This window comes from Dipodomys ordii, unplaced genomic scaffold (assembly GCF_000151885.1).
Source record: "Dipodomys ordii isolate 6190 unplaced genomic scaffold, Dord_2.0 Scaffold35, whole genome shotgun sequence".
In the NCBI taxonomy this organism is placed as follows: domain Eukaryota; kingdom Metazoa; phylum Chordata; class Mammalia; order Rodentia; family Heteromyidae; genus Dipodomys; species Dipodomys ordii.
In genome coordinates, this window is record NW_012267251.1 from 7,418,533 (window position 1) to 7,445,950 (window position 27,418).

The 27,418-nt window shown below is 52.4% G+C and overlaps 1 protein-coding gene across 1 annotated transcript in view; it reads left to right on the plus strand.

Annotated features, from left to right (window-relative positions):
• Window positions 1–1,019: 1,019 nt before the first annotated feature.
• Window positions 1,020–27,418, plus strand: part of Igfn1 (immunoglobulin-like and fibronectin type III domain containing 1) — a 46,352-nt gene continuing 19,953 nt past the window's right edge. Inside the window, exons 1-20 of the mRNA XM_013017308.1 lie at window positions 1,020–1,025; window positions 6,030–6,081; window positions 6,566–6,688; window positions 8,204–8,343; window positions 9,265–9,364; window positions 10,700–10,744; window positions 10,956–11,001; window positions 11,372–11,549; window positions 12,462–12,575; window positions 13,970–14,138; window positions 15,822–16,094; window positions 16,908–18,566; window positions 19,416–21,041; window positions 21,515–21,639; window positions 22,456–22,597; window positions 22,949–23,248; window positions 23,820–24,119; window positions 24,666–24,839; window positions 25,996–26,124; window positions 26,683–26,985. Of these exons, the coding sequence (XP_012872762.1) occupies window positions 1,020–1,025; window positions 6,030–6,081; window positions 6,566–6,688; window positions 8,204–8,343; window positions 9,265–9,364; window positions 10,700–10,744; window positions 10,956–11,001; window positions 11,372–11,549; window positions 12,462–12,575; window positions 13,970–14,138; window positions 15,822–16,094; window positions 16,908–18,566; window positions 19,416–21,041; window positions 21,515–21,639; window positions 22,456–22,597; window positions 22,949–23,248; window positions 23,820–24,119; window positions 24,666–24,839; window positions 25,996–26,124; window positions 26,683–26,985 (6,004 nt within the window). The remainder of the gene's footprint in view (window positions 1,026–6,029; window positions 6,082–6,565; window positions 6,689–8,203; window positions 8,344–9,264; window positions 9,365–10,699; window positions 10,745–10,955; window positions 11,002–11,371; window positions 11,550–12,461; window positions 12,576–13,969; window positions 14,139–15,821; window positions 16,095–16,907; window positions 18,567–19,415; window positions 21,042–21,514; window positions 21,640–22,455; window positions 22,598–22,948; window positions 23,249–23,819; window positions 24,120–24,665; window positions 24,840–25,995; window positions 26,125–26,682; window positions 26,986–27,418) is intronic.

The following is a 27,418-nucleotide window of genomic DNA, read 5'->3' on the forward strand; positions in this document are numbered from 1 at the left end:
TCCTGCTAGCATTTCCCCTTCTATTAAATGAAATTAGTCCTCAGTTCTGCCTTGAAGGATTGAATGAGTTAATACATCTAAGGACTTAGAAGAAGGTCTGTCATGTACCAAGAGCTCTATGAAGGTCAAGTACTATTATTATTTCATTATTGTTAGATGTCCTCAGAATTTCAGTCCAGCTCTGGTCTTTTGTAAGGATCTACTCTGTTCCAATAAAAGATGCCTATGGTGACCACATTGCTCCAGAAAACTGGAAAAGGGGACCTCCCCCGGTTTATCCCACTGAGTGGGGGGAGGGGGAGGGAATTTCAAGAGTCACTTTGCACAGCCTCAAGCCCAAAAGGCCTCTGGACAAGGCCTTTTCAGATTAGCGGATTGACTCCTGACTCAGGTTTCTCTGTGACTGAAAGCAGTTATGTGAGCGTGAAATTGCTCTTGGGGTCTCCAAGGCCTTCATTCCAACAAGGCCAAACGGGATCCATTACACTGCAGGTGGAATGAGAAAGATGAGCTAATAATCCAGGGGCTGGACTAGAGACAGGCAGCCCAGGGATGGAGGGGGGGGGGCAGTGGTATTTCTGACCAGCTATCATAGCTCTGTCTTCTTGAGTGAGAATTGTGGCTGAATAGAATCCTGTGCTGTCCCTATCCAACACTGTCCCCTGGAGAGCATCTTGGTTGGCTCATCCAGTGGGATATTACCATTTTTTGCTTGCCAATCAATTCAAACACTCCTCAGTCATGTGGAGATGTTTGCTTTTCAAGTTATGGGACACACTTAGCCAGACACAGGATTATGGAATGTTAACATGGGCCAGGGAACAGGGAACAAAAAGGCCTAGAGAGAGGCCTTCAGCCTCTTGCTTCCTCCCATACAATGCATTCCCCCTGGTGGGGCCAGGTGAACTTTAATAGATTGTAACGGCGTCCCTACTCAAGCTCACTGAGCCCTTTCTGTAGGGCACCAGCAAAGAGGGAAGACTTAAGACATACACCCAGACCTCCTGTGCTCTTCTGACATGAAGGTAAGGACTCAGGTTTGGTCTCCCAAAGGAAAATCTAACAAAGGATGTGATAAAGATATGTCATCTGCAGAGGTGCTGGAGACAGGCCACCTTCGGCTGGAGTCTGGGCAATGGGAAGGTCACAGGAAAAGGGTCATAACAGCAGGCCTGTGGGCTTGAGTGAGCCAGGAACCTTCCAGAAGGGACTTGGCACCTCCTTTCACCCCTTTTTCTCTCTTTTCTTCTTTCTCTTTCTTTCATTTTCTCTTTCTTTTCTTTTTCTTTCCTTCTCTCTTCTCTTTCTTCCTCTTTCCCTCCTTCCTTTCCTTCCTCTTTCTTTCCTTCTTTCTTTCTGCTGATACTAGAGTTTGAACTCAAGGCTTGAGTTCTCGTTTTCACTCAAGGCTGGAGCTCTTCCCCTTGAACCACACTTCTACCTCAACCCCTTTCTTCTGTGTGCCAGTCACAGGGAGTCACAAGTGTCTGGAGCAGGACCTTTGGCACAGCTGAAGAGTCTCATCTTCACAAAAACACTGGACAGTTCCCAAGCACAGCTACATATTATTGGGCATTACATTTGATAGAGTATAAGGAATGGGCGAAAACTATTTGACTCATCTCAGTTTCTTAGCGATCTAAAACTGTCATCTGATGGCAATGAAGTGATCAAAGCATGATGGAGAACAGAGAGGCAGTAGTCCCTACCATGACTGGTCATAAAACATGAGAAATGGAGGCCAGGCTGAAGAGCCCAAGGTGACTCACAGGTCTGTTGGTATTTTCCAGGCTTCAGTGACAAGCTTGCCACTCTCTGGGAGTCAGTAAAGGCATTTGAAGTGCTAGGATGATACACCAGGAGGCTCTTGGAGCTCAGGGCCCTCTTTAAGTAAGAATATTATTGGGTTATTGGATTGCCTTAAGAACCAGACACTGGCCTTTCACTTCTATCTTTCTCCAAGCCCTTTTCTGCCTACAGCTGGAATGAGCTTTGAAAAAATGTCAATTGGATCTTGTCCCCACTCCAATAACCCTTTCCAAAGAGATCAAACTTCTCCAGTGGCTTCCAGAGTTTACCTGTCTCCATAGGTCTCCATGCTTCAGTTCCTCCAGATTTCTATTGGTTTCTTCAGAGCCTGAACCATATAGCTTAGTTTAGAACTGGGTGGTCAGGTTGTAAGCTGTGTGTGTGTGTGTGTGTGTGTGTGTGCACATGCGCACAGCATGTGTGCTGGTCTTGGGGCTTCTTTTGCTCAAAGCTAGTGCTCTACCACTTGAGCCACAGAAACACTTTTGTCTTTTGGTGGTTAATTGGAGATGAGTCTCATGGATTTTTCTGGTCAGCCTGGCTTTGAACTGTGACCCTCAGATCTCAGCCTCCTGAGTAGCTAAGATTACAGGTGTGAGCCACCAGTGCCCAGCCAGACTATAAGCTTTCTGAGAGGAGTCTATCCTTTGCTTCCCCTTATATTCTGAGGTTCTAACAGTGGGTCACTGAGTCTCGACCCAGTATAGGGTAGGTGTTGAACACTGATTTTTCTCTGTACATGGAAAACCATCCCTTGACATGAATGTCAACACACAGGAAGGACATATAAATGCACAGCACACCTCCTTAGAGGTGGGGGCCTCTCCTCAGGGCACATGCAGAGCGAGCTCCTATAAATGGTAGAATTGAGCCAATGGAAATACCAAGACCAGCACACATGCTTGTGCGCATGTGTGCACACACACACACACACACACACACACACGCACACACACTGAATGTCCTCCCTTGGAGGGAAATATTAGTCCCATTTCTATGCCGCTCCACCTGAGTCACTCTTGTTGATTGGTTAGTTGATTTTTGAGTGTGGGGATAAAACCCAATGCCTCAGGCATGCTAGGCAAGTGCTCCACCATTCCTGGCCCCTCTACCTTTTGTTTTAAGATGAGGATCTTGCTAAATTGCCCAAGCTGGTCTCAAACTCTTGAGCTCTATTGATACTCCTGCCTCTTCCTCCTGCGTGGCTGGGATGCCAGGTACCTGCTGTACCAGAATTGAACTCCAACTTCCTCCCTGTTTCCATCTGAAGTCGTGAGTGAGCTTGGTTTGTCGGAGTAAGACAGGAGTTCTCTGATTGTTATTTTTAAGGAGTATGTGACTCTTCCAAAAGTGACCTTACCACCTTCTTCTGGGCCTTGCCAACCCTCCTCTATGCTTGAGATCTGTTGCCAGCTACCTTATTTCTGATTCCTACCTTCCGTCCACACAACCTGAAAACCCCAGCCATCTGCTCTGCCCAAAGCCCATTGGGCACTCCCCCCCCTACCCCCATTCTCAAAAGAGCACCTGAACACATGAAAACTTACCATCTCCAGTGCTCAGGGTCTTCTCCCTCCCTGCTGTTCTTAGACCCAGCCATTGGGATCCCACCCTTCTGTCTGTGTAGGTCTGTGATGAGCTTTCAACACTTGTTAACTAACAGGTACCACTTTGGGGATGCAGTTCTCAAAAGGACAATGACTTTATGTATGTGTGTGCCTGATGATGTCAGTGGTCCCAAGGGATGAGCTTAGCTGAGAATTTCAGGCATTGGATGATGACAATGTCCTTGCTAAATGGGACCAGAGAAATGAGGCATCACGGAGCAAACTTACGTTCAGCTAAGAGTTTAAGACACTGCAAAACAAGGCACTGGATGGACTGATGTCACAGGACCCTTCCGTCTCTGTCCTCCTCCAAGCCTAGGACATTCATACTGGGGGCCCTGCCCTGCCAAGCCTGGGCCAGAGGAGGAGGGAGGCGGGTGAGTGGGAGGGGCGAGGGAGTGAGCAGTGACCTACATCTGCTCCAGTGCCGCCTGTCTTACACCCGCGGACTCAGAGCTTCTTACTGCAGACAGCAGCTGGAAACGGGAGGAGGGAGTGGACAGGAGGTGGAGGCCAGTGGTGCACTCAGGTAAGTGGCCACGACATACTGTATTACCCCTCATGCTCAAGCTAAGGAGGACAGAGACAGAGACATTGACCTGTTCCATACCCAATGGGCAGGAGCTCAGCCCCAGGAACATTCTGTGGCTGGCTGATCTTCTGCTGAGATGCCTATTTGAAGGAGAGAATTTCAGTGACTCCTCTCTGCGTAGCCCTGCCCTGGCTTTGATTTTTCTGCTTAGGATAGAGTGTGATAGACAACTAGATTAAAGAATAAAATAAAATCGCACGAGCAGTCTGGACTAAGGACTTCAGGGATGGGACTTGGTACACTCTGGTCAGAGCAACTGAGAAAAAACCCACGGGCTTTTCCTGTAGTCTAGAAGTTGGAGGTGGCAGGCTGGGAGTGGAAAGCCGTAGGTCCTGCCAGAGTTCAGAGGGGCACAGGCTGGGGATCAGGGCTGAGTGGCTGGCTGGGATAGGTAGCTACAAGGCCACCAAGTTGCTGCTTAAGCTGAGAACTGAGAATCTTCTGGAATATGGACAAGCGTGGCGGAGGAAAGAATTCATTTCCTTCTCCTTCCTCTCGAGTTGAGCCACATGCCTCTAGTCTTCTACCAAATGGCCGTCTGTCACAGACCATTCACCCAATCTAGTGTATTCTTAAAGAGGATCAGGTGGCTTTAAATCAGACCCCTACCCTCCCACCCCGGGCTTCTCTTCTCTTGCTTCCCAACTGGACCTATAGGCGGAAGGCCAAGGAAGGGGCTGTGTCTGCAGTATACTAAGAGGCATGATGAATAACCAAGTAATCCACCGATAGCTGCTTGTGACGATGATGAAGATGGAGACTAAGATCATTATGTTAGGACTCGAACTCTACGAGTGGGGAAATGCACCGGCCAGGTGCCAATGTGTTCACCTCTACCAGATGACTGTATTGCAGAGATGGTGCGGCAGAGACTTTGGCACCCCTTTTTCCAGCATGGCAGTCTGAGTTCTCCTCATTGGCACACCCCGCCCCCCCTTTCCCTTGTGACTCGCTTCGGCCCAGCGGCTGTGGCGCCTGCGGTGCGGTGACCTTTCCAGGACACTGTTGGCGCGCTGTGGCATTCCAGCACTCTGGGGGGGCAGCGGGTGGATGGTTGAGGGGACATCCTGGGGCTGATGGAGTCAGCGGGTGGGCAGTTATGAAATGGAAGCGTACCAGTTGGAGGGAGGGATTTGCTCTGTCCTGTGTGATTCTATATCGACGGCCAGGCTCTTTGGGCAGGAATTGAAGTCCCCCAAATAGAACCAACTTGGCCATGGACCAATTGCACAGGAGGTGGAATTGCTGGAGAATTCCTTCAAAACTCCCTCCCACACATGCATGGCTCTCCTCCCATCCCAGAGCTCACGCCCTGCCCCTCCTGTGTGACATATCATGGTCATCATAGATGGATGCCATTGAGAACAACCCAGAATCGATAGTGGTGGTGGTGGTGCTAGGGAGAGGCTGAGAAACGCTGTGCTCACCTGACGCTATAACTCACAGGCTGGGAGGGAGAGCAGATGGATTTATGGTGATCCCATTGGCTTGGGTAAAGAAGAGCTTAAGGGCAGCCAAGTCAGGGACTCTCCTCTGCAGTCCTTGAGATCTGAAGGAGTCCAGATTGGTTGAGATTGGGAGGCAGATGGGCTTCTGGGCTCTGCTAGAAAATCAGGGTAAGGGGAGGAGCCAACAGGCCAGGAAAGTCACTTCAAGGCAAAGGTGGGGGCAAGGCTGTTAAAGCCTGAAGATTCCTGAATAGATTTGGATTTTTAGGTTTGGGAAAGCTGGGTCTTACCCTCTCTGGTGGTTGGGCCCTTGGGTAAAACATTCAGATTCAGTACCATTGTTTCTCTTACTTGGGAAAGATACTGACTGGGAAGCAAACCGCCTCCTTCCTAGTCTTTGGAAAACTGGTTTGCAGGAAGCAATGGTATAATTCCTTGGAGGGAGACAAGCTCTGGGACGCAGTAGCTTTCCGATACCTCCACTCCAGATACTTGCTGGTACACTGATGGTGTGGACAGGGTGGGCCGAGACTGCCTTGGCCCTCTCCTACAAACTTCCCCTTCCACTTTCAGGTGCTCACGGACTACCTACGGAGGATCCAAGGAGAAGCCAGAAGCATGGCGGGTGAGAAAGGAACATCGCCCCAGCCCCAGCCCCGCCCCGCCCTCTCCCCATTGGAACTCTTCACCAAGGTGGAGATAGGGGAAAACTGTGGAAGTCAGAGGTTTTATTTTATTTTATTTGAGAACTCACCTATTTCTCTGCTCTTTTCAGCTTTGGCTTTGATTTGTTTTTCTGAGTCAGGGGTGCAGAGTGAATTTTCATTTCCTGAAAAGGAGCTTTTCCCAAGTGATACATTCAGGGTCTTCCCACAAGGCCCTGTGCTAATTCCTAAGGGCGCCCTTCACACAGCCAGAGGGCAGCCACCTGATTCTCATTAGAAAGTTACCCCATTCACAGGTCAGAGGTGGGCAGGAAGACCTTACCCAGCAATGGGAGAGTGAGGGGCCTGACTCCCTGGATGAGTGGGCAGATAATCCAGTCTGCTGAGGGACACTCGATGAAGAGGAGGAGGAAGGCCCTGCTCTCTCTATCCCACTTTTTCCAGGAAAGGCCTTAAAAAAATCTTCCCTCCCTGGGGTGAGCATCCGGCAGCTGGTGGAAGAGATCCCAGAAGGCTGCAGCACACCAGACTTTGTGCAGAAGCCTGTCACCTTGGCTCTGCAGGAAGGTGAGACTCCAGAGGGCATTACTGAGCAAGACATGGGTCCTGCTGTCCCATCTCCTAGCGTGCCCAAGGGGGATGGTTTGCCCAGCCCCTGAATCCATTTATCAGGTTATATCTCCTTCCCATACTCATGTTATATCTGCTTATTGGGATATCTAGTAGAGACGATGAGAAGAATGGAAGTAGGGAATGCTATGCTGACATGAGAAATATCAGGGGAGTCGGGCACTAGTCAAGGGGCTGAGACTTAGAGGATCATAGTTTGAAGCTAGGGCAGGAAGTTGTCTGCGACTACCAGCCCTGAGTGAGCAAGCCAAGCAAGAGCACAAGGCCCTGAGTTCAAGCACTAATACTGAGGAGGAAGGAAAGAAGGAAGAAAGGAAGGAAGGAAGGAAGGAGGAAAAGTTGGCTGGAGGTGTGGCTCAGTTGGTAGAGCAATGAGCAAAAGCTTCAGGTACCAAATTTGAGTCCTGGTCTCAGACCAAAAAAAAAAAAAAAAGGAAGGAAGGAAAGTAGTATTAAGAGGACAAGGACAAGAAATTCAAACCAAGGAGCAAGGTTGTGGGGTTTCCTAGTCTGTTTCTCGAGACTTCTTGCCTCGAAGCCACAGCTATAGAGAGGTACGATCTAAACCCCGCCTCCCAACCGTGCCTCAGACAGCACATGTCCAATGATTCATAGGTAGATTGAAGAAGACAGTTCTAGAAGACTACAGGAAGGAAGGTTGGAGGTGTGGCTCAGTTGGTAGAGCGTTAGCCAGTGAGCACTAGCCATTTCCCACCTAGGCTTTCAGGGGAACAGGTGGGGATTCAATCTCCTTTCCCAACACAGGTCCCTGCCATACATTTTAGTTCATGGAATTCTGGCATAAGACTCATAATGGTACTGTGCATGATTGTTTTTCTAAATCTGAAATGAGATCTTAGATTTGGGAAGAACCTTGGGGACTTCAGTCCATTTTTTTGCTTTCCCCTGGGGTGTTCCTGGTGGGAGACCATCTGGCTCCCTTGAGGAAATGGTGCTCCCAGACATTTTTGCCTAGCATGGATCTTTGGGTCATTTCTGAGGATGAATCTTATTGTCTCAGGACCAGCTCCAAACAGCCAGCGATTCCAAGGTCATCATTTCCTTCCCGCCCCCCCTCCCCACCCAGAGAAGAGGACTGATACCCACAATTAAACATCCCTAGTTTGGGGATGTTTAATTGTGGGTGTCAAACACCTGCCTGCCTCCCTCACTGCCTGGACAGTCCAACCAGATCGCTCCTCATGAGCCTAAGCTCATACATGATAAAAGCCAGCCCAGTACTGCTTTCTGGGCCCCTGGAAACCCCCTACTTTCCATCTGGTATTAGGGGTTCTAAGTCAAGGGGACCAGCAAGGCCTGGTACCTTCCTTGGAAGAGGCAGCTGAAATACTTCAGAGTGGGGAGGATGACATGAATTAAAAATCTCAGAGAAGTATACTGTCACTTTGCCCTCCACTTGTTGGACTCTCCACCTGCCTCTTCCTGTCATAGGAAAAAATGCCATCTTTCGGGCAGTGGTCTGTGGGGATCCCAAACCTGAGGTGCACTGGCAGAATGCCAAAGGAGAGCTGCACAACTCCAGCAAGTACCAGATCTCTTCTGCCCCTGGTAGCAAGGAGCACGTGCTACAGGTGAGTGGTGCAGATTTCCTCTGCTCTAGAGCCCATCTCCCAAAGAGAGGACCAGCCCTTGAAGGTCTCCTTGGTGGCCTCGAATCTGCAGATGAAGAAGAGGCATTCCTACCTGGAGTTCAGTCTATTTGGAAAGTTACAGATACCTCAGCTTGGGAAATGGCTTAGACCAGAGGCAAGCCTAAGTCATGGCATCAGACCTCCTGGGTTACAGTCTTAGGCTACCACATTGGTTTTGGAGAGATAATTTGCTTCTTTCTGCCTTTGTTTCCTCATATGGAAAGTGGGTTGATAATATTAAAGTGCCTATGTTGAGATGTTATTATGAGGATGATTGTTCAGCTCGTGATCAGCCTTATAGTGGGTACAGGTAGTCTTCAGCTGGCAATGATTTGACTCAACCTTATTGAAAGTCAAGGGCATCTGCTCTTTCAAACCAATCTTGGTTAACATTCATAATAACTAGGAACCATGAAATGCATACTATTGACTAATTAATATGGATTGATGGATTAATATGGTCTAATTAGTTAATATGGATCACAGGGCTTAATCCTGACTCTTCACTACTCTTTGAGCTATTACTGTCCCCCTCTGACAAGGGAACATGCTGGAGCTCAGAGAGGTTGGATAGCTCACCCAAAGCCCCCCACTGAGTAAGGCACCACAGGTTGTTTTCAGTCCCAGATCCAGCTGACTCCCAAAGGGAGCCCCTTCTGCCAATCCACCTCGCCTCTGATGGGACGGATGTGGGCTTTCTGTCCAGACCCAGGTTTTTGTTTGGGTGTCTGTGTTACCTGGTAAGGAGTAACCTGAGAACAAGGACTGCATGCTAGCCATCTTCACCCCCACCCCCAGCACGCAGCCACGTGTAATCAATGGAAGTGCCAGTCCTGTGCCCTGCTCTTCTTCTCCCGACAGATCAACAAGCTGACCGGAGAGGACTCAGACCTGTACCGCTGCACAGCGTTGAACATGTATGGAGAAGCCATGTGCTCAGTCAGGCTCACAGTCATCGAAGGTGGGCGTGTTCCCTGTGTCTGCACTGCACGGGGCACTGAGCAAGACCACTGATTGCAGAGGGCATGGGGAGAATCATCCACTCACACATCAAGTCTGTGTGTGATTATAAAAGCAGATGCTCTGGAAAAGGCCAGAAGCTAGACACTGGGGTTTAGTTCTGGATCTTCTGCTAACTAGCTTTCTCTTCTCTCTGGGCCTCAGTTTCTCCACTAATACATCAGAGGTGACAAGTAGGCAACGTGAAGACCAGATTTTATCTCAAGACATGCTTTGATTGATCTGCACAGTGTTCATTGTTTGCTTGTAGCAATTAGAAGGTAGACAGATACCACTCGGAAAAGCAAATCTAATCTTTCCATTCTGCTTACAATTGGTTTGCTTAGAAGTAACAGAAAAAAAAATTCCTACCAAGGGGCTGGAGGCTTGGCTTAGTTGGTAGAGTGCCAGCCAATGAGTAAAAGAGTCAAGTACTGAGTTCGAGTCCCAGTCTTGGACCTAAAAAAGGAAAAAGAAAAAGATCCTACTACAAGTAATCCAAGAAATAAAGATATTTAATTACTTTACATAGTAAGAGGTCCTGAGATTGGAGTCCAGGGCTAAGGGCTGTCTTGGAGAGCTGGATTCTCTGTTTCACTGGCTGATCACCTCATAGTCATAGATGCCAACTGCAGATTCAAATTTACCCCATGTTCAAGGAAGAAAGAAGGAGAAAGACGCTGGCCCCAAGGATAACCACATCTCTTTCAAGGAAGTGAAAGTTTTCCCAGAAACTCCTGGGAAAGCTTTTGCTTATATCTCATTGGCCAGAACTTTGCCACATGGCCACCGCTAGTTGCAAGGGAAACTGGGAGGTGTTTTGTTTTTCCAACCTCTTCAGAAGAATCAAATAACGCAGAGGCTTATGAACTACTGCAGGAATAGTAGTCAAACAGTCAAATATGTCTGACATATTTGGCCACATAGGGCCAATTTCCTGAAATGGCAACTATCAGATGCATGGAAAGAACAACTTCCCTTTAGATGTCTTGTGATTTGCCGTGGCTGCCAGTGGCCACTTGTCTGATTCATGTCAGCTCCAGGGCCCTGTGGCCCTGTGAATGGGCTTCCCATGTATACAAAGGTGCTTGGGATAGTTTCCTTTTAGGGCACCAAAGCCCCTGATGGCCAGCTCCCCTGTTCTTTGCTCCTTGCTGGAGTGTCGCCTTTCCTTAAAGGAGCAATGGGGGAAGGTCAGGCTTTGCAACTCAGTGCGTTTCTCAGAAAGACCATAAACATGTTGCCTCTTTCCCTGTTTGTCGCCTCAACTCACGCTTTTCTTTCCCGGATGGTCCAGTTGGCTTTCGGAAGAACCGGAAGAGGCAAAAGGAACCCCAGGAAGGTAGGTAGACTTGTCAGAAATCCCCGTGCACTTTTGTGGGATAGGGTCCTTTTTACCTAGTGCTTGCCAATTGGTCACACACTTGATGGCAGCACCAGACTGCAGGAGTTCCTTTCAAAAGCTTGGTTGTCAGCTCTGGGCCATGCGGTAGAGCTCTGTTCAGCCCCTGGGCATCCCTGCCAGGACTGGAGCTTCAATCCTTCTTTTCTAGACCTCAGAAAGGAGTTGGTGGACTTGAGGAAGATGCTGAAAAAAAGGTGAGTCTGCACCTGTCCTCAGGAGAGTTTGAAAGCACCATGGTTGCACTCTCTAACCCCAGCAGCTGGGATGGGCCTCTACCTCCACCTCCAATGCAAGCAGCGAGCTACACAACTCCACCCCAAAAACATCAGAAATTAACAATAGGTCATTAGGGGCATAGTCACCCCTGAAAGCTGGAGAGAAGGGAGAAGGGATATGTCTCCCATCTCTGGCAACAGACAGTAGTCAACTCCAAAGATCTCTGTCCCTGTGTCAATGTCCTCAAGCACACACAGAGCAGCTTCCCTGGACCTCTCAGAGTATCAAGGCCAGGAAGCCAATACCTGGGGCTCCTCTGACCTTTGACCTGCCAACTGTGCTCCTCAGGGCCCCACCTCCAGCCCCTGAGAAAAAGATGGAGTCAGATCAGGTATGGCAGCTTCTGATGACCGCAGACCGGAAGGACTATGAGAAGATCTGCATGAAGTACGGCATTGTGGACTTCCGGGGCATGCTGCGTAAGCTGCAGGAGATGAAGAAGGAGCAAGAGGACAAGATGGCGCAGGTACCTGGCTCTGCCCACACCCTCTGCCCCCCTAGGCACAGGCCCTGGGAGACCTCACTGCTGGAGCTGACCTTGGAGGTGGGCCTTGGGAAACCCAACGGAGTCCAGAGCTTGCTTCCATGTGGTCCTCAGTGAGGACCCAGGCTTCTGAGTTGGCATCAGGTTTAGGAACTTGAATTTGATACTTAACCCAACTTTGGGCCCGGACAAAGGGCCTTTGTTGTATGGTTTCCTCATCTGTGAAATGGAAATTATAGTTACGTCTACCTTATAGGGTTATTGATATGGATAACAGCACTTAGCCAATTATATATAGACACACAGTAAGGACCTCCTTGATCATCACCAGATGTGAGGTACCTGCCTTTATCCAAGGATTTCAAGGAAGGGAATTTCAGTGGCCATTAGCACTGTAATTCTAGCATCTGACAAACTATGAGGGTGAAGTCCTTTCCTATGTCTAACTTAATTATAAGCCTAATTTTTCTTCTGGAAATGGAAAGCAGTTCATAGTTCATTTTCATTATCTTGAAAATAGCATTTCATCCATGGAAGGCCTCCATCTTTTCTCCTCCTCACATCCGCTTTAACATAGGACGCGGCACAGAGCTTTGCATATAAGTATTTAACCAAGATATTTATTGACTGGAAGAAGAGATGACTAGGGAAGCTCTGGCATGTTCTTAGAGTACCTGGTCACCTAGGATCCTTGGCTGCCTTCTTGATCTGATCTCTTATCTTGGAGAATTTCCTTCCTTGAAAGACTTAAGTCTTCCTTTTGTGAAAGAGACAAATAAATGTTTTCTGGGCTGGGGTAATGTGGGCCAGGGATGGGGCTAGAGCCAGTACAGATTTGGTGTGTCCCAAAGAGAGACCTCTGAGAGCCCATCTGATGGTTGGTCTTCCCTCCAGTACGTCAGTGCCGTCTCCAACCTGAGACATATCAGAGTCACCAAGGAGGGAGTTGCCACATTTGACCTGGAGCTGGATCTCAAGGACCTTCAGAGCAAGATTTATTTGTATAAGGTGAGGCTGCAAGGGCTGTGGGCAGGGAGTACGGCAGAGAAGCCAAGGACTCTAGAGCGGAGCTAGCGGGGGTCCCTGGGATCGCCTGAGGGAACACCTGGAGCACACAGGTGGTGAGCACTCACTCTGTGGAGTTCCTGGCTGGAGCTGGGTCAGGTCCTAAACAATCCACAGAAGCCTGATGCTGCTCATGGAACCCCCAAGTCTCCAGCCAGGCCTGTGATGCCATAGATTGGATCTAATACCAGAGCATAGATTGGATCTAATACCAGAGCAAGCTGGAGACAGAAAGTTCTGAGAAAGTGCATTCCTTCCCATCTGAGCTCCCAGACAGAGACAGTCTGTCTCTACATGGGCTTCAGGGGTAATTACCCATGGACCACGTGAGACCAGGCAGATGTGTGGAGTTGGAGACTGTGGAACCTGAGAAAACGTACCCAGCCTCAGTTTCCTTGTTTGTGAAGTGGGGGTAAACAAGTGTTGTCTCAGCATACTGAAGTCCCAAATGGGATCACAGTCTTCCCCTCTCCTGATCTTTGTCCTCTTTCCTCCGTCCTCCCTACTGCTCCTCCGTTCCTCCTGCCCTGGCCTCCTCCCATCACACCAGCTCCTCCTTGTGCCTGCTGTGCTTTTCCTCAAGTCCTCCTGGGTCATTCTCTCCCCGGTTCTGACACTTCCCCTGAGCACCCTATGTGATCTGGGTGTGTTCCCCAACTCTACCCTGAGCCATTACTCTCTTTCTTCCCTGTTTTTCCTAGTTCTCCTAGGAAAATACTACTAGCAAATAACACAGGTTATTTGCTTACTTATGATGCACATTATTTGTCTGTCTCCCCAATAGGGTCTTATCTCCCCGAGGGCAGGAATGTGTGTTTTATTTATTGATACTATCTCAAGTTCCTACAGCAGTATCTGACACATACAGAGCATCTGTTAAGTATCACGATTGTTATTAATATTCAGTAAGTAGCAAAGCAATGTAGGGCTTAGCAAAATAGGTATATGTTTAAAGTACTGGGTTGTATGGAATCATAAAGCTATTCTCTGAATGTTTCACTTGGTGAGCGATGAGCTGGACATAGTTGTCACCCCTGCTTCTCCTGCAGCCTGCAGGGTTGCATTGACCATACCTCTCTTCCCAGCCAGAGCTGGTTACCTCTGCGTAACACAGATTTTCCTCCCCGTGGCTAAGTTGCACAGCTATTTCTGGGCCTGTGTTCCCACCTACTTCGCAATCGTGGCTTCCACATCCTCTAGGCCCTGATCTCTGTCCTGTCCTCTCCACGCCCTTTCTGGGGAAAACCATGGGTAGTAGTCAGAAAAGGGTTGGGGTAGGAAGGTCTGGGATGCACCCGAACCAGCTGAACCAGGCTTTTTCCCTTTCCTGGCCTCAGGATGGTGAGATGGTCCCCTTCGGCTTCGACAATCAGACCAAACACTGTCTGCGGCGTCTGGGGAAACGCTACCAATTCCAGATCCAGGACCTGCGGCCCGAGGATGCCGGCCTGTACCAGGTCATGGTGGAGGATGTCGTGGTCTTCTCCACTGAGCTCGAGGCCCGCAGTGAGTGCGGAAGCTGGAGAGAAGTTAGGAATGGGGTCTGTGCCATGCCGCAGTGGGAGGAGAGAGAGGACTGAGGGGAGGGATGCACCCCAGGTCCTGTCTTTTGTTGGTTCCAGCTGGGCTCTACTGGATTTACTAGATCCAGTAGTGCATCTACTAGATGCAGACATGTATTATGTCCCCACACACAGCCCTTCTGCCACAGCAACTTCTTTTCTTTTGTTTTTTTTTTGGGTCCGGTCCTGGGGCCTGAACTCTGGGCCTGGGCACTGTCCCTCAGCTCTTCAGCTCAAGGCTAGCGCTCTACCACTTGAGCCACAGCACCACTTCCGGCTTTTTTCTGCTTATGTGGTGCTGAGGAATTGAACCCAGTGCCTCATGCATGCAAGGCAAGCACTCTACCACTGATCCACCTTCCCAGCCCATACAGCAACTTATTTTCAGGTCAGATCTAGACTGGTTTCATGGCCTCTCTCTGTTGTCTACTGGTGTGATACAGTTCTTCCCCACAACCCCCAAGTGACAATCCCTAGCTGGGTTAGGCTCCACTGTGAAGAACCTCTTCCTGATCCCCCAACCCCACTCTAGAAGCTGCCCTTCTTCTCTATGGTACTCTGCCTCATAGCCCAAGGACCTGTGTGCCCACATCATCCACAGGGCGCCTGACAGCCCGAGGGGCCTCTTGGAAGGGCAAGGAGAGGCCTGGGGGAGGAAGTTTCTGGCACTCATATGATAAAGGTCACGGCTGAACTGGGCACTAGTGGCTCATACATGTAATGCTAGCGATTGAGAGCAGGAGAACTAAGATCAGCCTGAACAGAAAGCTCTCAAGACCTCTTCTGAAGCCCTAAGTGGAGGCAGTGGCAAGAACCTACCATCCTAGCTACCTGAGAAGCTGAGGTCAGGAGCATCACATTCCAAGCCAGACAGTGGTGCACACCTGTCATCCCACCTACAACAGGAAACCGAATAGATGAATCAAAGTCCAGGCACGCCCAGGCAGGAAGTAAGACCCCAGCTCAAACACAACCAACACAACAAGGCTCTGGAGGCATGACTCACCAGCAGAATGCCTGCCTAGCAAGCGCAAAGCTCTGAGTTCAATCCCCAGTGCTAGAAAAAAAATCTGAAGATCGATATTTGGCAGGCCTAAGGTACCCAGAAAGCCTGGAAACAGTATGGTGTGGGCAGAGGAGTAGGAGCTTTGCAGTCAGCAAGGGCCAGGTGTGAATCCTGGACAGAACACCAAGATGCCCAGACTTGGATTCATCCATTAGGTGTTCTGGGATGCCAGGTGGAGACCAGACTGGGGCAAGTCATTTAACTGTTAAGCCTCAGTTTCCTTACTCATAAGAAGTCATTAGGAGGCGATTATAGGGATTCCCAGATTGCATACATAAAGCACTCTTAGTGTCCTGGGTCCTTTATATGCCCACCTGAGCCCCAGACAGAACTTGGTGGTTTAGGATTATAGCATTATACAGCTGAAAACCTGGATGGTCACAGCCTAGTTATATCCCCTCATTTTACATGTGGGGCCACTGATCCCCTGGGGAGGGAGGAAAGCAACCAAGGGGATACAAGCATGCTGGTCCACATCTGGGTGTCTAAAGTCCAGAACTATTGTAGCAGGTGTCTCCCATACTGCTAAGCAGACACCCCCCGTTCTTGCTTCCCCTGCAGCCATCCCCCCCAGAGTGGTGGTCCCTCTGGCTGAGGCCCGCTGTGAGGAGCAGGGAGATGCAGTTTTTGAATGTACTCTCTCCAACCCCTGCCCCAACGCTACCTGGCGTTTCCAGCATCGGCCATTGAAGCCCAGTGACAAATACGAAGTCTCTGTGTCCCCTGATGGGCTGACTCACCGGCTGGTGGTGAGAGGGGCCTGTATCCCAGACAAGGGCCTCTATTCACTGGATACTGGGCTCTACATCTCCAGTGCCTGGCTGGTGATTGAAGGTGAGTGGTTACAGCTCTACTTCAGCCTGCTGTCATCAAGGTAGGGCCTTAGGATTTGGGGGAGGTTAGGTTTTTGGTCAATGGTTTGTTTTGGTTTGGGGTTTTTTGGGGGGGTCTGGTCGTGGGGCCTGAACTCTGGGCCTGGGCGCTGTCCCTCAGCTCTTTAGCTCATTGCTAGTGCTCTACCACTTGAGCCACAGCACCACTTCTGGCTTTTTTCTTTTTTGTTTAAGTGGTGCTGAGGAATCGAACCCAGGGCCTCATGCATGCAAGGCAAGCGCTCTACCACTGAGCCACCTTCCCAGCCCAATGGTTTGTTTTGGAATGATTCTCTTCACTAGGGAGGAATGAGGAAGGTTCCTTAGATCTATTCTTTTTTTGCGGGGGGGGAGGGGTCGAGGTGGAGCTTGAACTCAGAGTCTGGGCACTATAACTTAGCTTTTTTATCAAGGCTGGCATTCTACCACTTGAGCCACAGCTCTGTTTCTGGCTTTTTTTTGGTTGTTTAATTGGACATAAGAGTCTCACAGACTTTCCAGCTCAGGCTGGCTTTGGACTGCGACCCTCAGATCTCAGCCTCCTGAGCTATTCTCGGCTCACGTCTGTGTAGTTTCCTGGTGGTGTGCTCTTGTGAGGTTGTTCCAGTAACCTAACATATTGGTGTCCTTCCCAGTCAATCAGCTTGCTTCTCTTCCGGGGGAACAGAGGGCCAGCAGGTGCTTTGGCGTGACTGATCAGGGGTTGCGGTCTTTCTCTTGTCTCTCCCCGGGGGCGATGCCCTTCCACGTGGACATGGATAATACCTCATTGAAGCTGGGACAGATAAAGACCCTCAGACCACACGTGCTGACCACCGGCTACAGACACAAGCTGCTGAGACATCAGCAGAAGACTCCGGGGATATTAGTGGCAAGGGAAGAAAACTCAGAGAGCAGGGTCCCACGAAGGAGCCCTTTGGGGGGCCTGGACTTGCCTCTGGGCTCCAGCTCACAGTGGACCCAGACAGGGATGGCTTTGGCAGGCATAGCGACTCCCTGATGGGGAACGGAAGGGGCACTGACACAGCCTGGGGACTTGGGCTGGAGAGAAAGGGCTTTCTAGAAGCAGGAGACAGGGGGGACAATGCCCCCCATGGAAGCCCCTATCGACAGGGAGAGGGCTCAGAATCAGAGAGAGACCTGGGCTTCATGGAAAGGCAACTTCAAGGTTATGGCAGAGACCACGACGGGGACAGAAGCCAGGGCACCGCAGCAGGAGGTTGGGAAGCTGGGTCCAATCACTCGCAGGCTGGAGAACTGGGGAGCAGCTTGGAAGGAAAGGAATCCAGAAAGGGCAATGGCAGCCATCTGGGCAGACATGGTCAGGACCAAGCTGGAATAAGAAAGAGGGCTCTGCGGGGATCCCGGGCTGATCCTGAGGGGAGCTGGCTGGAGCGGGAAGGGAAGGGGATGTTCCAGGACAGCCGTGAGGATGAGATGGAAGGGGAGGACGGGCTGAGAACGGAGAGGGGTGGAGGACCCGCCAGGGAAGGGTGTGCCAGTGTGGTCAGCTTGGGGGAAGCTGGAGGCAGCAGCTCTTCTGAGCTTCTTGGAGGAAGAGGTTCCAGCAACCAGGCAGGCATGAGCCCTGAGTCCTGTGGCTCTCAGGGAGGTAGAGAAGATGGTCATGGAAAAGCCAGGGGCTATTGGGAGTTAGGGGAATGTCCAGGACAGACATCTGGAAACAGAAATCTTTTGGGGAGCAGAGGTCTTGAGGTCACAGGTAAGGGATCTCTGCCCGGGGCAGATCAGCAAGGCGCTGGGACTGTAGGTAGAGAAAGGAGTTACACAACTGGCCCTGGAGGCCCAGGAGAGCTCAGGGAATGGGAAGGCGGCCTGCAAGGGATCCAGGGGAAATATGGCCAGGACACAGCTGGGGCCTTGGGCAGAACAGGGGTTGGCTCCCCAAACCTCCAGTCTCCCCAGAGCTGGACAGCACAGCAGAAGGGACAGGGGGACCCCAGCAGAATAGAGTCTGAAAGCACAGGTCCTTGGGATGACTCGTGGTCCAGCCTCAGGGGGACTGGGACCCACTTTGGGACCAGGATGAGACCCCCTGGTGGAGAAGAGAGCATGGACAATGCCCAGGTGGACGCTGCTATGGACTCTGGTCAGGGAAGAGAAGCCAGAAGCTACGGGCTAGTCAGGTCTTCAGGCCTGGGGACTCCGAGATCTGATGGGACACTAGGAGACAGGGAAGGTATAAGAGATCCAGGGGCAGTTGGGTCTGGACTGGATTTCTGGAATGGGACAGGGAGCTCCAGAGGAGAAGGATTTAGAGGAGAGACCAGCCATCAGCGTGGCTTAGGAGGGCCAGGGGGCGTGGAATCTGTATATGGAGATGGCAAAGGCTATTCTAGGGGAACAGGTCCTGGCAATGGGGCCTATTATGGCGACGGCTCAGTGCTGCCAGCAGAAGCAGGGTCTGCTCATGGTGTGGGTGGGGCATCGGTGGGAGCAGGGTCTGAGGAAGGGAGTGCTTATAGGCATGGTTCAGGGGTTCTTGGGGAAATGTGGTCCAGAAACAAAGATCACCATAGTACAGTAGGAAGGGGGTCTGGGATTGTTGCAGGGGTTGAGAATGGCTCGGGGGGTCCCGAGGGAGTGCCCATGGAGGGAGCCCGGATGTGGGATGCATCCAGAGGCTGGGGACCAGCAGGCCCCAGGAGAGGGCCTTGTCCTGGCGATGATGTGGGGAGCCCTGGGACAGTGGGGTCTGCAGGTAGAGATGGTCTCGAGGCCTATGGAACAGCAGAAATGGCTGGGCAGGGACATGTGGGAGCAGAACCAGGGGCCTCTGGAAGAATAAAGTCTTGGGGTCAAACTAGGGGTGATGGGGACTCCAGAGCTTCAGGGGCTCTGGGGTCCTCTGGCAAAGGGGGCTGGGAAGATGGCACTGGGAGACCAGGAGCCATGGATCCAGGTTCTCTGAGGGTAAGGGGCAAGGAGGCTGAGGGACACAGTGCCTGGACATCTGGGGCTGGAACCGTGTATGGGGATCATTCCGGACCCCCAGCCCCTTACGCTGGGGCTGGATCTGAAAGCGAGTGGGTTCACGGGTCTGGAGAAGGGGTGTGTTACAGGGATGGGTCTGAAGTCCCAGCACCCCAGGGACCTGGAGGCAGAAGGCTTTATGGAGGAGGGCCAAGAAGTCTGGGGCCTGGGAGAACAGGGCCAAAGGGTGAGGGGGGCATTAGCAATGGCCCAGAAGGCCTCCAAGGAATGGGATTGGCAGGTGAGGCAGTTCAAGGGGGCGGTACTGGGGGTTCTGGGACAATTCCAGCAGGGAGTGAGGCAGGCTACAGGGGTGGCTTGGAGCATTCTGGGGGCGTTTTGTCACGGAATGAGGTGGACGTTAAGGGTGGCACTGGGATAGCTGGGGGAAGAGGGTCAGAGAGTGAGTTTGGTCATAAAGGAGGCTCAGGCCGATCTGGGGAAACAGAAGGTGGAATGCACTATGGAGATGGCCCAGGGAAGATTGGAGGAGCCGGCTCACTGGCCAGAATGAAGCATGAGGCTGACCCCAGAAACCACAAGATGGTGGAACCTGAGACTGGATACTGGGCAGCATCAGTGGGTCCCACAAGCTCCCAAGGTGGTCCAGAGAAGAGCAGGGGCAGGGGGTTTGCGGATGGGACTGGAGCGGGGATGGGCTCTGGGGTAGCCGGGATGCTGGGTGCTGCAGACGGTGCAGCACTCGGGGACAGCTCTGTGGGCCCAGGGTGGGGCACTACGAGTAGTCATGAGGGTTACGGAACCTCAGGGATCCACGAAGCCTTGGGGGCTATGAGTTCCCGGGGTTCTGGGATCCCAGGGGCTCCTAGAGACAGCGGGACAGCCAGGGGAGAGGATGGCTCTGCAGGTCAGGCAGGAACTCTGGGGTCATCTAGCCTTCTTGATGGCAGGGGTGCAGCAGAGGGTGAGGCACAGGCAGGGATCGCGGCTCCAGAGTCTGAGCAGAAGCGGAACTTTAAGGAGGCAGGCTCAGGGCCAACATGCAGGAGTAGAGTTGCTAGCCAGGGGGGACTGGCACCTCAGGATGCTGGGGACTCACTGCTGGGAGACAGAAGGATGGGAGCAGGTTCTGGAAGCACACCGAGGGCAGGTCAGATTGTGGATAGCAGCTCCATTCCAGGGGGTAGCAGCAAGTCAGTATCAGGGCCCGATGAGATACAAGGGATGAGCCATGCTTGGGCCCCAGGCTGGGAAGACCAGGGGTTTCCTGGAGGCAGCACTGGGGCTGTGAACCAGCTCTCAGGCTCCAGTTCTCTGCAGAAGAACAATGCCTCCTTCAGGGGAACCAGCAAGGGGCCTGGAGGCTCAGGGGGTGGAGGAGACGCAGGTCAGGAGGCTGCTGGTGGATGTCAAGGCCCAGGCCCCACTGAATGGGCGGATGGCATCACCCCAGAACCTAGGGGTTCAGGACCACAGGGAGCCTGTAAAGGCTTAGACAGTCAATTTGGCAGAACAGGCTCTGGAGGAAGATCAGGAGGAATTCAGGGCTCACATTCCCATCTGAGCAAAGGACAGGAAGGAGAGAAGCCCCTCAGAGAGCAAGGTGCCTGGGTGGATGAGAACGGGAAAGGTCCCTGGGCCTTAAAAGAGTATGGGGGACGGGCAACAGAGGAGTCTGGCAGGTCAGGCAGGAGGCCTGGCCCCTACAGGAACAGGTGGTGTCAGGCACAGTCGAGAGGCGAGTCTGGGGCAGCTGAGACTGGTGGTGAGGACGGAGGTCACCTCAGGGAGACTTGGAGTGAAGATGGGAGCCGGGGACCCCACAGACATCTTGACAGCCGGAGAGGTGCCAAAGAGGACGGACATGATGCCTATGGCAAGGGGAAGGATGCCAGCCAGAGCCCCAGATCCAGATACAAAACCAGCCCTGGCAGTTCTTCTACACAGGCCCGAGGTAGGTATTACTAGCAGGGCTGATTCTACAAGGGTAGAGCCAGGGCGGGGTCAGGAAGGGGGCAGTACTTCCTGGGTCAATTCTAATTCTGTTTCCAGTCCAGAAATTTGGCCCTGCCAGTACCCTGGTGGGATCTCTTCCAAGTTCAGGAAGAACCTCTTCCTCCTTGTGCTGGTGGGATTCGGGCTGCGTGAGGCTCAGAGATCTGCTGGATACTTGGCCTTGAGACCCCAGGTCCAAGTACCATAGTGTTGGCTTAGCTCTCTGCGGGTGACCCAGACCCCCAACCTGCGTGGCTCGGGTGGTCTCTGTACCTCAGATCTCAGCCTCAGCCTAGGACCTGCTGACACAAAGGAGAGATTGGTTTGGTCACTGACTGAGCTCAGGTGGCAGGACCGTAGTGACTTCCCAGGGTGCACTGCAGCTCAGAGATGGAAGGCTGGGCCCTGGGGATTCCTTTTGTGTCTCTCCAGGCCCCATGAGCCACTTCTCTCAGGGCCTGGCTGACACAGAGGTACAGCAGGGGGAGACTGCCACGCTCTCCTGTACCCTCGCTCGCGACCTGGGACCCGGCACCTGGTTTAAGGACGGAGTCAAGGTACTGGCCCCTCTCATGGTTTACCAGCTAATGTGGGATGTGGGTTGGAAGACAGAGGCAGAGCAGGGAATAGGTCTGCATAGAGGCTTTGCAAGACAGATTATTTCGTTACTTGTCTTACTAGTATACCCATCTGGGAGAGGTTTAAATAGCTAACACATTGGTGTGTTTAAAATGAAGAATCTTATCATAATCATTGTGCCACTGCGGATGCTCTACCAATTTAGCCACAACTCTACTTCTGGCTTTTCAGTGGCTAATTGAGGAATATTCTATAGACTTTTCTGCTCAGAGTGGCTTCAAAATGAAATCCTCAGATCTCAGGCTCCCGAGTAGCTAAGATTATAGGCGTGAACCACTGACACCCAGCTTTAAATGATGACTTTTAAATGAAGGTCTATCCTAGTCACTTCTCCCGTGACACGCCCCTGTTCTACTACTATACAAATGCCCCCTCCTCTACCCACACCTGCCTCCTGCAAAGGCCTCTGGGCACCCCACTGTGAATCAGGGGGCTCACCCGTGTCTGCCCAGCCCTCTCTCCAGTTACACCCACCACCTCGGGAGAGAGGCGGCACTGTGACGTCAGCCAGATCCTCTGTAGATGCCCAGGTCCTTGGGCGCACCCCTTGTTCCTGCTAAGAGTCCCACCCTCACAGTGGTCTCGTGACAGCTGAAGGAGGGGTGGGCATGGTCAGAATGAACACGTGTGGCACTTGAGCATTCTGTTCGGACAGCTGTTGTATGGGTGGGGAGTTCGCTGGTCAGCAGAAGCAGGGGAGGGGTGGGCCTGACCGTTTCTCCTATGGTCTCCAGCTCACTGCCCAGGATGGGATCATCTTTGAGCAAGATGGGCTTGTGCACAGACTCCTCCTCGCCCACGTGCAGGGGACCCAGGCGGGGAAGTACACCTTTGTCGCCGGTGATGAACAGAGTGAGGCCACCCTGACAGTCCAGGGTGAGGCCCAGCCCTGCCCTTCCCTGCCCCAAAGTCTCTGAACCACCTGACGGACTCCATTTCTAGAGGCCCGGATTTGTGGCTGCTCTGTAGACTTCTTAGTCTGCAAAGATGATTTAGGAATGCAAACCTGGCCCTCCCCAATCCCAGCATCGTATTTCCTTCCTTCCTTGCCAGGAAGTGTTTGGTGAGGTCTAAAACCCTGGTCCTTCCTGCTGCAGACAAGCCCGTTCTTGGAGGACTTCATATCCTTTGCCAACCTTCTTCCTTTTGGACTCCTCTTTCTGCCCCCCCCCAGGGGACTTAGGCTCCATCTGTTTTGACCTTCCTGTTCTACTTTTTCCCCCCTAGATCCTCCCACCATCGCTCGGGATGTGACAGAGAAGCTGAGGGAGCCACTGCTAGTCAAGGCTGGGAAGCCGGTGGCTGTCAAGATCCCCTTCCAGAGCCGCCTCCCTGTCCAGGCTGCCTGGAGGAAGGATGGGGCCGAGGTGGTGGGCATGGGTCGGAGGGGAGCGCAGGTGGCCCTGGGTGATGGCTTTACCCGGCTGTGCCTCCCCAGCGTGGGCCGGATGGACAGTGGCCAGTACGGCGTGACGCTGAGGAGCGAGGGTGGCTCTGTACAGGCGGAGTTCATCCTGCAGGTCACAGGTGCCAGCCCCAGCCCTTCTCCCCAGCTGTGGCTGCAGGGTCCCGGATCCTCCCCGCCTGCCCAGGCAGAAACCAGAAACGGGCATGGTCTGGCTTGGGTGCTCATTTGCATGCTGTTTAAACCCCAAAGCCTCCCCTACTTGGTCCTCACAAGAGGCAGGAAGAGACTATGTAGGCAAACTGCTGAGCATGGCCCCTGCCAGGGGAGGGCCTGGTTGTGCTTCTGTGAGCCCTAATGCACTGGGCCCTTGGGAGGAGGTGATTGGGGTGGCCTGGTGCCCCCCCCCCACTCACCCAGATTCCATGGGACCAAGTAGAATAGGACTGTCACATCCAGAGGGCTGAGCGGGCAGCCACCTGTTCCAACACTGGTGGTGAGGCCAAGGCCCAGACTGGGCCATTCCCTGGCGGGCGGGCACGGGTGGAAACGAGGGCCACCTGGCTGTTTCAGGAACCGTGTGTGGGCCCTGTGGATCATGCTCAAGGTTCTTGGGCAGTCCAATCCCCTGCAGGCTTATCCTCAGCTTCTCTCCAGCTTCTCTGACCCCTTTTTCCTCTCCATGGGTCCCAGACAAGCCTCAGCCCCCACAAGGCCCCCTGGAGGTGCAGCATGACCAGGGCGCTGGTGTCCGCCTCTCCTGGCGGCCCCCCCGGGATGACGGGGGCTGCACTGTGGATCGCTACGTGGTGGAGAGGCGGCAGGCCGGGAGGAGCACCTGGCTGGCGGTGGCCGAGCTCCCTGCCCACAGCACCTCCTTCACTGACACCCGCGTGGAGCAGGGCAGAAAGTACGCCTTCCGAGTGCGGGCTGTGAGCTCAGAGGGACCTGGGGAGGCCCTGGAGTCTGAGGAGGTGTTGGTGGCTCCCGATGGTGAGCATCACGGCTGGGGCAGGGTAGAGGGGGCAGAGGGCATTCATGGGCTTGTGGGTCCTGCACTAGCCCCCAAGACTGAGGGGAAACAGCTTGTACTTTGGGGGGGCTGCAGGCCCTTCTTGAGCCCAGCAGAGACTCTCCCTATGGTTCATATGGATTCTAGCATCTAGGTCAAGACATGAGATTTCTAGGGTCTTCAAGTCTAAGGGGACAAACACACAGAGTGGCTTCTCTGTGAGCCTTGGTGGAACTCAGTAGCTCTCCTCACCAGCTAGCCTGGCTCTGGAGCAGCCGATCAGAGGTGTAGGCTAAGGGTCCTGGAGGACTGGCTTTAGGCTTATAAGACAGTACCTTCTTTTCCCTTCATTCCTGCCCCGCTCCCCAAGAGCCAGAATGATGTTCCAGAAAAGGTTAGCTCAGCCCTGACACTGGAGGAAAGGACAGGGAATGGCCCTGTCCCTGGAGGCCTTATGTCTCCTGCCCCAGACCCTCCCCACGACACAGCCTCAGCCTCTAACTGACTGGCACCTTCTCTATGCCCAGCTGTCCCAGGGCCTCCCTCCACTCCAGCCATCCTGTCAGCCTCCAGCCAGAGTATCACTCTCACCTGGATAGCTCCTCGGGGCCCGGGCAGCGCCCACATCCTGGGCTACCTGGTTGAGAAACGCAAGAAGGGGAGCAGCACGTGGACAGCAGTGAATGACCAGCCCATGCCTGGTGAGCAGGCCTGAGCCGGCATGACTCATTGTCTGGCATCCAAAACCCTTGGCATTTTCAATCCCGATTGGTTTAATACAGTGGGTTTATCTGCTTTGTCTGCCCCACATGCTCCGCATGAGAGACATTGAGCTATGCCTAGCCATTGTTTGTTTGTTTTTTTTTGTTCTGGTTCTGGAATTTGGACTCAGGGCCACAGCCCGGTCCCTTAGCTTTATCTGATGCTCTACCACTTGAGCCCTATCTCCACTTCTAACTTTTTGGTGGTAAATTAGAGATAAAGAGGCTCACAGACTTTTCTGCCTAGGCTGGCTTCAAATCATGATCCTCAGATCTCAGCCTCCTGAGTAGCTAGGACTACAGATGTGAGCCACAGTGCCCAGTCAGAGCCATTTTTAATTAATTAGAGGCTTCCTGGAATGCAGTGCGAAGGGACCAGGGAAGCCATTAAACATCCACTATGTACCAGGCCAATGACAACAACAAAGAATGATCTGGCAAAAACATCAGGAAAGCAGAGACTAAGGAAAATTGGCTTAGATGAAGCCATGGGCCCAGAAAGAGGCCGTTAGCTCTAGTTTTGGCCATCTATTCTAGATCTCAGTTTCCTTATCCGTAAAGTAGAAAGCAGGGTCCCCAGTCCGAAAAGCTAGCTGCTTTCTAAGATCAGAAAGATCTTGGGAAAGCCAAAGGATTGGGAGGATGCCATGGAGCCTGGAGTAACCCTTTCTGTTCTGTGCTCTGTGTGAGCCACAGAAGCCAGAGGACAGCTTAGAGCAACTGAGACCCGGCTCCTGACCTCAGCTGTGCAGTGTGGAAGCTGTGCCTTTTGGGGCCTTGTATCGTCACATGGGAAGGGAAGAGAGGAGCTAAGGACATCCTTCAAATTCTGGCATTTAGTTTGCTTCATCTAGCTATTGCAACTCTAAGGCAGAGTGAGCCCGAGAGATTAAGGCACTCGGTGACAGAGCTAGACAGGGACTGAGGCCCCCAACCCTGAACGCAGTGCGCTCCTCACCTTGGAGAGAATCATGTCACCTGGCTGGTTGGATGCAGGAAGCATGTCCTGGACCCCAGGCTTGATTTTCTCCTGACCTCAGAGACGCCAAGCTCTCTCCCCATTCCTGGTCCCTCATATGGGATATCCCCTTCTCAGAAAGGAAGTGCACAGTGACAGACCTGCGGCAGGGCTGCCAGTATGAGTTCCGGGTCACAGCCGTGGCTCCTTCAGGCCCTGGAGAGCCTGGTCCTCCATCGGATGCTGTCTTTGCTCGGGACCCCATGAGTGAGTAGGGCTCCACCCTGGATCGAGGTGGGGTGGGGTGGGTAGTAGGCATGCAGGTTTGGGTTCTGAAGGAAATGGTCAGAAGACTGGAGACAAGAAAGGGTTGGGTGGTCATTGGGATGGGGCTTAGATTAAGGGTCCTAAACTGACACGGAAAAGGCCTAGCAGTCCCTAGTAGGGACTAGAAGACTCCTCCCTCAAGGTCATGTCACTTACTTCGACCTCTAGGCAATCAGTCCCCAAGCTGGCCCATTGGTCCAGTCTTCTAACCATCCTCTCTCCCTGTCATCCCTTGGGGAAGCAGGTAACAGAAAAAGCTCAGCTTCCATTTGCTATGCAATGGCTGTGAGTGGATGGATTGGGGGAGGCGGCTTGGGGTCTGTGTGCATAGTGAGGTAAAGTGCTGGAGAGAGGAAGGGTGAGTTCTAAGTAGGAATCTCAGAAAAAAGCTAAGAGAAATCCCCAGTTCCCCATAGGAAGGCCAGTGACTGTCCACCCCGAGTGGCTGTCTCTGTTGAGGCAGCTGCCGTTTCTGACATTCTCTTTGTGCTCGGCCAGGACCGCCAGGGCCTGTGCGGGATCTCCAGGTCATAGACACATCGAATACCAGCATCACCTTGAGCTGGGTGGGGCCAGACACTACGGATGGAGACCGAGCTCAGGGATATGTGGTAGAGCTGTGTGTCTCTGACAGTCTCCAGTGGAGCCCATGCCACACAGGCACTGTGCCAGGCCCCACCTTCACAGCCAAGGGGCTCCGGCCCCAAGAGAGCTATTTCGTGCGTGTGACAGCAGTTAATGATGGAGGCTGCAGCCAGCCCACGGCCCTGGATACATTAGTGAATGCCATGCCTGTTACTGGTGAGTGAGGACCCCCTCTTTCCCAAGCCCTTCCTGAGCAGGGTCTCTGAGCAGCTATCTGTAGTCAGGATCTCCAATTTGAGTATCTCCTGTGTGCTGCACACTGGGCTAGGAGAACCCTTTTCAGCCATGTTTTCTCATGAAAACTTTTAACAATCCTACAAGGTTAAAACTTTGATTCCCAATTTACATAGAAGGAAAACTGAGGTCCAAAGACACTTTGCCCATGGTATGAGGCAGAGCCAGGATAAAGAGGGTGACTAGAAGGCCCACCTGTTGCTCAGCTCAATGGTTCTTGTTCTGGGTGCCCTGTTATCAAAAGGCAGGTTGTGCTGACCTTTGGGCCTTGATCACGAACGCAGCTGATTCGTCTTTGACCTAAGCTGCCTGTGTCAACCCAACTGATTCTCGTTGTCACAGTGAAAATAGGAGA